The 13,979-nt window shown below is 41.8% G+C and overlaps 1 protein-coding gene across 1 annotated transcript in view; it reads right to left on the reverse strand.

The window, feature by feature from the left end:
* Positions 1-13,979, reverse strand: part of adamtsl5 (ADAMTS like 5) — a 58,374-nt gene that overhangs the window by 14,469 nt on the left and 29,926 nt on the right. The window contains exons 3-7 of the mRNA XM_008296023.1: positions 13,646-13,818; positions 12,912-12,972; positions 12,354-12,459; positions 10,811-10,938; positions 3,087-3,210 (exon numbers count right to left, since the gene is read on the reverse strand). Of these exons, the coding sequence (XP_008294245.1) occupies positions 3,087-3,210; positions 10,811-10,938; positions 12,354-12,459; positions 12,912-12,972; positions 13,646-13,818 (592 nt within the window). The remainder of the gene's footprint in view (positions 1-3,086; positions 3,211-10,810; positions 10,939-12,353; positions 12,460-12,911; positions 12,973-13,645; positions 13,819-13,979) is intronic.

The raw sequence follows: 13,979 nt of genomic DNA on the forward strand, positions 1-13,979 counted from the left end.
TATATGTAAAACCATGAAAACATTCCTATCTAAAACATACATATACATCCATATATACATGAAAACATATGCACGTATTGCACTTATAAAAGCACCGTATTGCACTTTGCGTAAAACAGATCAATAACGCAAGTAGAACAAAAAACAGCGATCTAGATCAACCATGTAGGTCTAATTCAGGATGATGGTTGAGCTGTTGATGGTTTGTGATTCAGGTGAAAACAGTTGCTAATATATTTGCAGGTTTTGTAATGTCTACCTTTGTAATCTGAAAATAAAACACTTAAGGGGTCTTTCACAGCTTTTTCAGCATGCAACTGCAGCAGCACCACTGAAAAAAAGAGATTTTTGCACATAAAGCACCTCTTCATGTAGACTGAAAAATGTAAATGATGAACCTGTAAATGAGCTGAATATGTTTGTGTTCTCATGTGAGGAGTGAGAATTACAATTTTAACCAAAAAGCACCAAAAATGAAAGTGATTTATGCTTCTGCTATTACAGACACGACTTTCAAGTGAGTGAACTTGTAGGTTGACCTTTAAAGCTGTGTGAAGTCATTCACACAGCAGGTCTAAATATGCAGGTCTGCTCACGGAGACGTGCAAAATAAGCACAACATGCAGGACATGGTGAGTATTTATTCAATAGGAAATTCCTCAAAAGACTTCTATGCATAAATGAAAGTCCTTCAAATGCTGCTGATGTCCTCTAAAGACATGCCGAAGCACTTTACTGTTTTATTATTCTGGTTCAGTAGTCTGAAACGTTCCCTCTGCAGGCCTTGAGTTTGTACTATGCACTTTATATTGAGGGTTAATCTTTGAGTAGTGCACTAATCTTCAATTTATCAGCAGTCAGTAAGTGATAAGTAATCAGTAACCCACAAAGGATCTGGATTATAATCAGATAATGATGTTAGGTTTTTGCCAGGCGCTGGTAGCTCGTGGTTCGTATCACAAAGCTGTTGACTGTCTGTCATTATAAAACAATCAGAATCTCTGATGTCAGCAATGTTTAACTATGATAAATGGTTCGCAGCGTCGGTTTACGAGCACAAAGAGAGACAATTTATGAATGAGCTGAAACTCCCAACCATTCATTACGCGGCGATATTTCACTGGTGAGCCAAAGCAGAGCGAGGGAGGGACAGCTCTATGGTTCCCCTGCTGCTCTGCACTGAGAAGCAGCCGCGGGATGAACTCCATTCATCACGGCCTCTGAAGAAGTCGCTCCGGTTGCTCCTGCTTACCCGCTCCGGAGGGAAAACTATGCACAGGGCTCACGCAGCTCTATGAAGTTGTGACTGGGGGAAACGTCAGAGTTACAGACGGGCGGTGAAGAGCTTGAGGCCGTCGGCGGCTTTCTGACCTTGAGGAGGAGCGTTTTTCGCGCCGCCGCCCTCCATCAGTTCCACCTCTGTCGGGAAAAACGCAGCTGCAGGAGGAGAGAAAACCTCCCAAGGCTGCCGAGTCGCCCAAACAAAGCGGCCATTATCAGCCTGTTTTCTGCTTTCTCAATCTGAGCCTTTATGGCCCGGCGCTCCATCTGTCAGCTCCGCTCGGCCTACACACCGAGCTGTGAGAGGAGGCCACTGTTACAGAGCCGAGGCTCGGCCAAGTCGCACGCCAGAGGTGTCGGGTACTTTCTGTTTGTGTGCTCAAGACGTGTTAAAATCTCACAATGCAGTGCTCGGCAGAGGGCAACACAGGATCTAGATTCAATTTCCTTTTCCTTCCACATCAACAGTCACTGATAGATTATTTACTTCTGAGGCCTTTTCAGATACATACGAGGCTACTTCATGAAGTTCTCACCAGACACAGGAGAAAGATTGTTCTTGCATTATTTTTCAACATAGTCTCCTTGATGTTTAAGCTTCACTATTCCTTCGTGGTCACATCTTGAGCCTCCAACAGCATGCACGACTTCATCATCACTCTAACAAAGGTGAGCAAGTGGGATTGATTTGTGGTTCACTCAACAGCAGACGAGTCTTTGAAAACTTCTAGAAAGTGACCATTCCAATGCAAATATACCAATATGTGATGATCCACAGCAGAAAAACAGATTAGATTCACACTAAGGGCTGTAAAATTGTGAAACAGGTATGTTTTTCTAGGGATTTTCTTTTTTATAAGTCTGTGTTTGGGTCATGTGACTCGTGAGATGATTCTTTTAGGTACTTTCAGTCACTGTTTACTTCGCATTTAATCGCTGTTTGCTTTTGTTAAGCCCCAAAACTACTTGGTTGAGTTAAAATACACCAGTGCAAACATAAAACACAAAGCTCAGGCTGTTCAGCTTCTGCTCAGCTGAAAAAACGGCCACTTAAGAGCATCTCTTGCCTCACACGTTCAGCCATATTCTATCATAACCAATTTCTTGCAGGTGAACTGTGAGACAACAGTTAGTTTAATCCTCCTCAGAACAATGTATTTACAGTAGCATGCTGATTATTAGATTTGTCCTGTTACATGGGGCCTTAAATTATTGAAAAACATTGCCATGTTTCCCCAAACTTGTGCAGATTCACATGCATGGATCTGGACTTTTGGCTCTGTTAGCTGAAAGCTAAATGTTGACTCTGGTTCTTTTCTGTTTATTCAGACTAAGAGCAGCGAGCAGCTTGTTCGTGCTGCTGAAGCTGTTCATTGTTCAGATAAGAGTATACATGAACAAACCAAAAGATAGTTCTGCAGACTCTGACTCAAGACCCCGCATTAGCCTCTGAACTGCAGCCACCAGTGAAGGTCGACAATGTTTCGGTGGCATCGAGCCAGAACGGCCTGAAGAACTTCGTGTTCTTCCTCCTCCTTCCTGAAACCTTAACAGCTGTAATTTTGGAGCTCTTGTTAGCTGAAGTTCTTCCTGGAAGGCAGCCAAGCCGCTTTTGTTTGGCAGAGCTTTTACCAGGGTTAATGTTCACTTTGTCACTGAACAATAACCTTTTGACTAAACCTGAATGACTAATAACACTTGGGTGGGAAACACAAAGAGGTCCTGGAATTATCTGCGGATCGAGTTGGCCCGAAACTGCCGTAATTCATTCCTGGCGGAGACAGTGCGGTGACTGTGGGTCCTACCTGCCTCCAGACCGTTGCTCTGGTACACACTCTTGTGGTGCAGGCAGGTGCTGTTGTGTCCTCCACACACCATGCAGGCGTCCTCCTGCTGCTTGGAGCCCAAGATGGAGTCACAGCCGGGTTCCTGTACGACACACAAACGTAGACAAATGTGTCAGTGTAGAAGGTTGGACGTCTGTTTGTTTGTCTGTGCTGAGAAGCTTCCTTTATTGTATGGCAAGCTGGTTTAACATTTAATGGTTTGACTTTTTGGAATTAAAATGACAGATATCAGCGATGGCATTTTGGACCAGTCAGAATAAAAGCTGCAATATGTCATGGGAAGGTTTCCATTGACTTTTGGTCCAGTAACAGTGTTTACAGAAGTAATAGCAGCTGCTGTGGTGGGTAATTTTGCTAGAAAATGCTGTAAAACAGTAATAACTTATCAGCAAAGAGTTTCTGGAGAACTTTAGCTTCATTTACCATAGACTTATGGTTGAAATATATCAGTCGTCATATGCAGCTACGGTTGAAGTGTCACAGTGTGTTTAAAAAGCAAGCTGACTACTACAGATATCCAGAACATTGCTGAGTCAAAACTTTAATTCAAGATGTCTGTCTTCATTTTGACGCGTCAGAATTCCAGCTCATGATACCCACAACATCCTCTTGACTAATTCAAACCTAATTTAAGAAATTTGAAAAGGACAATGTAGGTATGTTGAATTGACTAGTCAGAAATAAAACTGGAATTACAACTAGTCATAATTCAGCTGCAGATATCCGTCAATCAGTTGTCAATATCTGAAGTTAAATTGTAGATATCTGTAATTAAAAAAACCCGCACACATGTATGGTCAAAGCAGCATCCCATGTTTAATGTGTCTTTGGATTGAGCCTTGAATGGGAAGAACTGAATTACAGATATCTGCAACACATCTCCAGTCTTTTTCTTTACTGTTAAAACAACCTGCCATATCATCTGAATGTCACAACTGAATGTCTAAACCGAAACCGAAGCAAACTCATACTCAAACCTGATTTTAACTTCAACACTAAAACCAAGTCTTAACCCATAAAAAGTTCTTTGAGGGCCAAAAAAGTCCTCACTACCACAGTCTACAACTCAGCTTTTACATGTATCTCTATCCGAGCTGAAATAAAACTAATTTGACAACGTGCAAACAGCAGCCAATCTCAGGCCAATGTGCAGCTTAAAGAAGTGAAAATTTTTCATGTGATTTTTGAATGGAAGCTGAAAATTATTCATGTGCTTTTGAGAATTAATTTTTTTTGTAGAAGTCATTATTCAATGCAGTGTCTTTTGTTTGGGTTTTTTTAACCTTTATTATAGTGACAGTGGGGAGAAGAGTGGGGGTCGGACCTGCAGTGAATGGTCATGAGCTAGACTTGAACCCACGACCTCTGTGTCGAGGACTATAGCCCCTGTTTATGGGTCACCTGCCCAACCACTGGAGCTATCTGGGTGCCCAGTGCTGGGTGTCTTTAATGGTACAGGTGTCATTTAATAAAAACGTCTGTAGATTTTGGCGTCTATAGTTTAACCTGAGTCCCTTTTATTACTGAACACAATGTCTTTGACCGATACTTCCTTTAGTTAAAAAAAAATGTTGGATAAACTTTTTTTTTTAGTCAATAGAAACTTTCTCAATAAAACATAAACATATTTTGTTGTTATCTGAGTTGATGCAAGCTGGAAAAGGTGATAAATGAAGAAAGAGCAAAGACAAACTGATTCAGTTTGAGGTAACTGACCAGTCTATGACTTACATAGTTAAGCAGATTCAGTGTGAAGTCGTCTGGTACAACAGTCCTGCATTAAACTGTATCTTTACGACGGTTTTAAATCTTTGACCAGGTTGTTCTGTGCAGCTCTACAGTCCAGACACTTAGTATTCAGACAGTTATACATTTCTCATGTGCATCAAGAGGCTTAATTTGAATTAATCTCAGCTTTAATGAGACTTTACTCCTCATATTAACAGGAAACTCTGCCTCGATCACCAAACAGCCCTCTGAGGTTGTGAAGATCTGCCTAAATCTCCTCACAGTGCTGAAGTGTCGTCACTATGAAGGTTTTAAAAACACAAAGACGTGTCCACACAGAGACTTGATTTTTGTCCCAGAAAGGACGGCGAGTCAACAGATTTTGTCCCCGCAACATGAGAAATCATGTCTCAAGTCTTTCTCTCCTCCTCTCTCTGCCATTTGCCCCCTCTTACAAACATTTACTTTGGAGGAAAGCAGCCCCTCGGGGCCTCAAGAGGGCAGAATGGGTTGGAGAGTCTCTGTAAACGTTACAACGCCAAAGCAAAGAGCACCGAGGACGAGCCGGACGGTTTATGGTGTGTGGAGAATCTCGTTGCTGGACAGATTACAGTGGCTTGCTTTCTTCTTCATCTGCGACTCTGCAGAGCAAACCAGTCAAGGGGGGACGTTCCCAGGCAAGAGAGCAACAATCTAGGGACCCTGTAATCAGCCCCCTAAGCCCCTTAAAAACACAAAACACTCCAAGCATCTGTGTGAGCACAACAGGAAATGAATCCTCTGTGACAAGGTAGCAGAGTGCACAAGGGCCCCACCGAGGGAGCGACCGCAGTCCTGCAAAACACCGAGAAACGCTGCAGCAACATCACATGCGTTGATGTAACTTAGTGCAGAAATAAACTCTGTGCTACTGATTCTGTCGGTCTTCAAGACTCAGGGTCAGCTGATCAGTTTAAGGTGTTTTAGAGCAGCGAGTGGCTAAATAATTAGTCTGTCAACAGAAACGGACACATTTGGACCATTTATTTAATTGTTGGTTCAGATTAAAATATCTGCAACTGTTAAATGGAGCGCCATGAAAATCTGAGCCAATGTTCTTTGTCTCCAGAGTAAAAATCCTGAGCAATTCTTTTCCTCTATCTTTGCCATGAGGTTCACGTCTTTTGCACCGAGTGAAACATCTTGACGACTAACAGTCCGAGAGCAATGACATTCGAATCAGACATTACATTTTATTTTGTCCTTCAAAACATATTAGAATCAGAATCAGTTTAATTGCCAAGTTGGCTTTAAAACATGAGAAATCTAACTTTATAACAGCTGATGAGTAGAAACATTTCCAAAAAAGATAAAAAATGAAGTGTTACAAGTAAATAAAAGGTAATGACAGTACTGTAAATATATACAGTGTGCAGGGATGTGCAAATAATTTGCCTGAGAATGTGCAAAGTTACATGAAAATTACTTCAAATGTGCAAAAATGATAATAATAATAATCCTATTTAAGAAGCCAGTGTCCATGTTGAGGGTGGGGAGAGAGAGGAAGTGTCACTGGGAGTCTCTGGTCTTGTTGATGAGGAGAGCTGCTGTTGGAAAAAAACACGACATCTCTTCACCTTCAGCTGTACAAGATGCAATAAAATAGTTCAGAGACTCCGCCTATAAAAAACAAAAACCATATGTGATTTAAATTTGCCCGCCATTGTCGTCTAAGTAGTCTGACTGGGCAGCGATACACCGCTCACTGTGCTCCTATAAGGCTTGTAACACTCCTGGAAGTCCTGGGATGAAATAATGTCAAGTAGCATTTATGATGAGCGCTGAATCTCTTAAACTGTGTCAAAATAACGATGCTTCAACTTGAATTTAATTTTGAGGAGGATAAAGAAGTCGCAGGGTGTCCAGATCTGGTGAGTAGGGCGTTTGGCGAGTAACGATTGTGTTGTTGTGGCCAAAAAACCTGCATGTAATCAGAGCACTGAGGGCACACTGGAGCGCCTGCATGCCATCACACGACGAGTTGCATCAAATCCCTCAGACACCTCAGGATGCTACAGCAGAACTCTGCCTTTACAGTACAACCCTGGAGGACGAATTCCTGGAGAGCAAAGACGTGAATGTTGAAGAAAACATCGAGCACATGCTCCTGGTGCTCCAGACCTGATGCACTTGTTTGTTTGGTTTTGCAGACTGCAGCTCTTCCTTAATAAAAAAGCTGTTTCTTCTCTTATACTAGCTGCAGATCCACCTCTCATCACCGGTAACAATCATCCATGTGAAGGCTGGATCATCCAGCTGCTGACTGACACCGAATGTGATGTTTACTCTCTGCTCCAGTTTGAGCTCCATGAAGAAATCACAAATGTGCACCAACCAGTGATCACAACAACATGTAACACAGCTCCTAAACCCATCTGCTGAAAGATGTTGAACTTTTTGATCGCACCACGTACTTAATGTTCAGTGCTAACAACAAAAAAAGCATGCTAACAGGCTAAACTGGGGTATTCAACTTGATAAATATTATTTCTGCTAATCATAAGAACACCATGGTGCTTTGTTATTTTACAAACACAGCTCAACAACCTTTTTTTTTTTTTTTAAACCTGTGCTTAAGTTTCTGCTCTCCTCAACAACAGGTGTAGCTGCTTAGAAAAATAAACTCTTCATTGCTGGAACAGCCACAGAAGAGATGATGTACAGGAAGTACGTCATTCAAACAGTCTCCTAATGTTTGACAAACCTGCAAGGTCATCCCGTCTCTGCAGCTTCCTCCTGCTTTGGGCCTGTTTTCTGCACAACATCTCATCTTTTCCAATTATTGCAGCAATTTCCCTCCATGAGTTCGTCTCCATCTGGTCGTCCCTATTTCCCCACAGTGATGGATTGTGAGGACGGACCAGCGAACAGACTGATGCCTCCAGCTTGGCCATTCTGCATAAACGCCAGCTGCACCAGGTTACAGAATCTGGCAGGCGTGTGATCAACCAAAGTAATACCACCAGCAGTAATAACGTCATCTTTTGGCAAATAGGGGCAACAACAGTGAACATTTGCTTCATTTTACAGTCAGTGTGAGCCTGCTGGCATGTTGACATTAACATTTAATTCAAATACAGCCTCGCAGAACCATTAACTTGGCTGTAGACGCTTTGTCTGGTTTCTATTTGATATCAATGGACTGAACAAAACAACAAAACCAGAGCAAGCTTTTGGGCTGTTGGCTGGACAAAACGGACAATTTGAAAAACGTGTGATGGACATTTTTCGCTTTCGTTATCTGACAATTTTGTAGATTTTCACAGATAACCGACTTGATTGGGAAAACTCTGAAAAGAGAATTTTGTAGTGCTAATAAAAACACTGCAAATTCAGGTGTGAATGTCTACATGGACGCACACATGCGTCCTGAGCAGCCATGTGTTCTGCAGCCTGGACTCAGTTTGTGACCTGCAGTCGTCCACACCAGCTGCAGGCTGCATCTGCTTCCTGTTTCAGGCCCTGCGCTGCTCTGACCCCGGCCTGCCCGAGTCCACGGCCCATAAATCAGCTTATTTACGCAACATGCCAAAGGTGAGCGTGTACGCACACACTCGCACGTAGACGCATGTAAACACAGACGCACATTAATCCAGCTGCGTAAAAATAGCTCCGACGGCGAGCGTCCCCTCGTGCGGCGGAGGTCTCCACCGGCTAGCCGAGGGACTCATGTTCATTTCCGACGCCGGGGTGAGAGAGGTGAGGCCTTGGATGTGGAGCTGGGCACCGAGCAGAGCTGTAATGCTAACTGAAGGCTGCAGTCCACACTGATGAGTGCACTCTGGCCCTAACGCACAGCGTGGAGCTCACTTCTCCAGAGAGCTGCAGTCAGAGTGGTCAACATCACTTAAACCTCAACAGAGCGGGACTGGAGAGGAGAGAAGAGCCTCGTTTTACGTGTTGAATGAGATAACAAACACACTGCTGGGTTGTCTGTTAATGCGTTAGTGTTAACAACATGGAGAGTTAAAGTAGATCATTGCAATGGGAGAGGCAGAGGCAGAGACGTCACCCCTCTACAAAAACAACACAAAGTCTTCTCCTATTGGCTCGTTGTAAATAGGCTGTAAGTTTAAACCTCATGGTTCAGTTTTCCACACCATGTAAAGTGTAGTTTTACTAAAACATAAACCTTTCAGGGGAGTAAACAAATCTCTGGTTTTTGACCCCTTAGGTTCCATAATGAAGCTCCACTAACATGATATAGTTCCCCAACAATGAAGATACATGAACATAAAATAAACAGATAGAGAATAAATGATAACCTGACAGCTCAAAGTTGATTTTACTTTCACTTCAGTTGCTCCACCGATGGTTGGTGGCCTTCCTCAGCATAAATGTGTCCAAAACAAAGGATTTCTGAGCAAACCTTCCACCTGTTCCATCAGTTTTTACTCATGATCAGGCTGTTAAAATTGTCCAACACTACAAGTATTTGGGGACAATAACTGACAACAAACTAACCTTTCAGTCTGAGGTTGTTTGTGAAAAGGCTCACCAGCGCTTATACTTTTATTGTAAACTGTTGACACCTGTTTTATGAAAATGTCTTATTGAATCTGTTCTTAACTTTCTCCTTTATCTGCTGCTTTGGGTCACTTACCCTGAAGAACAGGAACACGTTGAAGGGAATCGTGAAAGTGTGCAGTTAAAATCTCTGGGTTTGACCTGAGAAATCTGTCTGTACTAAACATAGATGGAGTCGTTAAAAAAGGTCCAGTCGGTCCTGGCTGACAGACGTCATCCCCTGTTCAGAGAATATAAGTTTCTTCCATCTGGTTGCAGATTCAGTCTGTGTAGGTACAGAACCAGCAGACTGAAACACTCATTTGTCTCTGCTGACGTTTTGTCTGTTGAGTGGTTGAGAGTGGTGAAATTAATTACCACTGTGTGTTGTCGGACGTATGGCCCCTCTGGGATAATAAAGATTATCTTTACCTTTACTCTATAGACAGGTAGAGCTGGAGCTGCAGCACTTTCAGGGTTCAAATGGACACAAAAGTCTCCCGACGTAATTAAAACGACCACAACATATTAACTTGAGACGTCTGACCAATTAGCTATGATTGTGAACTTTTAACGGTTCTATTTCCTCATTTACAGAAACTGGAGTTACATCTGTAGCCCCAACACATAACTCCACATTATTCTGTGGGTGTTATGGCTCTTAAAGCCTTGTTATCTGCAAAGAAACACACAGGGTAAGTTGATTGGTTTTCATGCTGTTGCTGCTGCTGGTGGATGTGCAGATATATTATCAGCTGTGCAGCAAAAGTGTTCATATTTGGGTTGTTTTATGGTTGTAGGTTTTAGCAACAATGCAAAAATATTGAGAAATCTGACAACCTTCAGGACATGACAGATGATAATATAAAAACATTTTGGTTGCTAATTTGGTCATTTGGAGTTTTCAAACTATATCTCTAAAAAATCATTTTCCATTGTAATAGAGTTTTCTAATCGTATAAAGTTTATCACAACCACTCAAACCCAACATTAAGCTTGTTAGGGGTTAATAACTGTGTGAACCAGTGTCTCACCATCCAAATAATGGATGAACATTGCCTTGCAAAGCTGCATTAATGCACGTGTTTATACATTAAACTGAATCAGAGGCTCATTTGTCTCACTTGAAACCAACAAATATCAACCAGCTGTGCAGCTCCTCGACTTCACCTTATTGTTTTGGTTTTAAGGTAAAATTACTGCACAGTCAACTCTCATTTCCAGCATCCAGATGTTTCCAATTCACAGCTGTTTGTTCATTAATAACTGTCGGGCAAACAGGCCAAAAATAAACGGATGCAGCTTTAACTGAAAGGTTATTTAAAAATAAGCTAAACTGAACATCAAATGGATAAATACAGCTTGTACAGAAAGCAGCAACACACATACACGGTGTTGTTGTCACTCACCAGACAGCGCCCGTTGACACAAACTGCTCCCGGCTCTTTGCTGCAGGCCGTTCCGTCGAGCACTCGGCCAAAGTTGTAGTAGAAGTTGTGACCCAGAGCGAGGCAGCTGAGTTCACAGGGGTTAGAGCCTGGCAGGGAAGATCCAGTGGCTCATTAGTTTATTATGGGAAAATAGGCAAAGAAACAGGAGGGAGGTGATGGAGGAACACAAACAGGCAGCAGATGGAGAGAGAGAAAGGAGGGAAAAGACGAACAGATGTTCCAGAGAAAACTCAGGTGGGATTAAACACCCAGCGGGCCGCAGAGCCGACAGGAGTTTACAACATGGCAGCCAGAAACACGGAGCGCACAGTTACACACCTCAAACTCAATGCATCAACAAGCTGGCAGCCTGTGCATGGGAATTTAGGGGGTTAGTATTATATTAGACCCAGCATTTTTCATACTCGGCACAGTTCCTTATGGAGATCTGAATTATTTATTAAGATTCTTGCATTTAACCCCAAGAATTTTCTGTTTTGTTTTGGGTTTTTTTGCTCCTCTCTCAATGTGGGCTCATTTTTCAGTAATATAAAGTTCTGCACCTCTATGGAAACAACACATCCATGGCTACATGTAGACAGAGAACTCAAACATGCCTTTTGTGTAGTAAACTCCTCATAATGCCCCCAATCACAGAATTGATCAATGTGTACAATAAGTGCCCAGAGGTGTTACCACTGCTGGAATAAATAGTGGCTCCACATGTTATAGATATTTAACCAGTGACATTTTTACAGCCTCTGCAAACTTGGTGTTTTTCACACGACTGAAAAGATGCTGAATGAATCTTCCAACAACTTGCAGCTCTGTAGACCTTCTTTGAGCCACGCTGCATTCTTTAAACTGATCACGTATGTTTTATTTTGCGCTTAATCTCTTTAATTTGTTTTAAGACGTGTCTCTTGTCTGCCTGCTGGATACACTGCTTGCAGTTCAGCCAAAAACGGGACTTTTGTCACTTGTAGCTGAGTTAAACATGGCTTCTCAGTTATTTGTTCAAGTTCATTTCTGGCTAATTTTTTGACGAGACATGTAGAATAAAGTGATTTTGATGACAATCCACCATTTAAAGCTTAAATTTGGTTAATTTTACCAATGAATCAGCAAATCAAAGGCGATTAGTTTGAAAAAAAATCTGAAAATCTGTTGCTTCTTTGTTTTCTTGATGATGGCGTCATTTTGGTAAGATTTTAAAGATCAGACCTGCCCATCATCAACCTAAAATATCTACTTGATTAAAAAAAATGACCAACCACTAATTAACTCATAATTTAATGTTACAATATCTGTCAACAATCAGGTTTATACGAGTAGTTCTGGATGTTTTATTTTAAATTGTACTGGCGCATGATTTGAGTCTCCAGTCTTAAACTTTTGTTAGATGATAGAGCTACACTGGTTTTAAAGAGCAAAAACACCTGAAGAAGAAATCTGTGCATCTATAACTGTGTGTACAAACCAAACAAGTCTTAAGTAGCGAGAAGTGCTTTGTCTCACTGACCTCCATGAAAGGTCGTCCATCTGAAGGAGTTTCCAGCCACCAGCGGTCGGTCGTTGAAGGCAGCACACTGCATGTCTCTGAAGTCCTCTGAGCCAGAGGGACACTCCTGCACACACACAGATACACAAATAGTCATTTCCAAGAGGATCGACCTGCATTTAAACAACTTATCACACTCAAACTCTGGTTGTAATTCTGATGGTAAAATAACGTCTCAGAAATCTTGAAATCACCTTAAAAAGAATGAACTTTTTGTCCATTAAGTCCATAAAGTGGTCAATTCTTGTTCTGAGCTCACAAACTGCCTCATAAACACACATTCAAACCTGCTTCAACAAATCTGCGTGTTTTTCCTGTAATCAATAATTCAGTTGAGGTCAGTGAAGGTTAATTCGTCAGTGAATTTCCAGTTCACACCCCGAAAGTGTTCGGCTGCTCCACCTGAACACACCTTTATGACCAACTTATAGAGCAAACATCAGCCATTGTTCTAAACTGTTTGCATCGAACGTCGTTTTTTTTTTTAATACAGTGAGAAAACCTTTGTGTGGAACCGACCTTGGTGTTGCAGATCTTGTATTGTCTGGGATCTCCTGCACATGGTCCACCAATGGGGTTCCTGCCACACAGAAAAGAAAGAGACTTATGGGATTAAATACAGTAAACACACCTGGAAAAAAACACTTTATTTGTTTGGTTATTTAACAACTGATGTGTGTTTCTTTGTGCAAAAGCATCTGCAAAAACAATAGATGGAAGGATGCTGGATTTTTATAATAACAGAGTGTATTTTACTGCACTTTTCTTGTATGAAGCTAAATTTGGGCAACAATGACTTACTTTAAAAAAAAAAAAAAAAAAAAGAATTTTTCAGTAAAAACTTAAACCCTGAAATCTATTTAAGAGTATTTGTAGAAAATGTACAAACCGGCAGATTCCCTTATTTCAATAATTAAGCTGTTCTTGATTCATACATGATAAGTAATACAGTAATAGAATATATACAGGGCGCAGAAATGTGAAAATGTTCACTTGAGAGGATTTCAGTTCAATTTGTGCATCCTAAAGACAACAGGAAACGTATTTGCAGACTTTTTCTGGTATTTTCACCTTTAATCAGTTGGTGACGGAGGAGAGACACCAGAGGAATGATGTTCAGAGGTAAACTGAAGACTGATTGAAGAATCACTATTTCAAGCCACCATGTGTTATCTGACTGAACCATACAGCTATGGCGTAAACCCATTTGCAGGAATGTATTATGACTCTCTGTATTTCCGGCGCTGTGTTACCTGGTGATGCAGGTTCGAGTCCGGACTGAAGCTCCGCTCCCGCAGCTGCGTGAACAAACCGACCAGCCGCCCCACGTCGCCCACTCGTTTCTGAAGTGCAGCTGTCGTCGTGCACGAGTCGGACGCCCCGATGAAGCCTCACCGGAGGGACCCCACGCAGAAACCCAAGAGGCCTGAAACAGCAGCAGAGACGAACACTTTAATACCAAACAATGAACAAAAACAACTCTACAACTTTATTATGAAGAAAGAAAAAGAGAGCAGAACAAAAGTTAGGACATCGGCGTCTGATGACTGAGAGGTTACTGAAGGTCACCACACATCAAATATTAAA

Source organism: Stegastes partitus, unplaced genomic scaffold (genome assembly GCF_000690725.1).
Source record: "Stegastes partitus isolate 25-593 unplaced genomic scaffold, Stegastes_partitus-1.0.2 Scaffold1095, whole genome shotgun sequence".
NCBI lineage: Eukaryota > Metazoa > Chordata > Actinopteri > Pomacentridae > Stegastes > Stegastes partitus.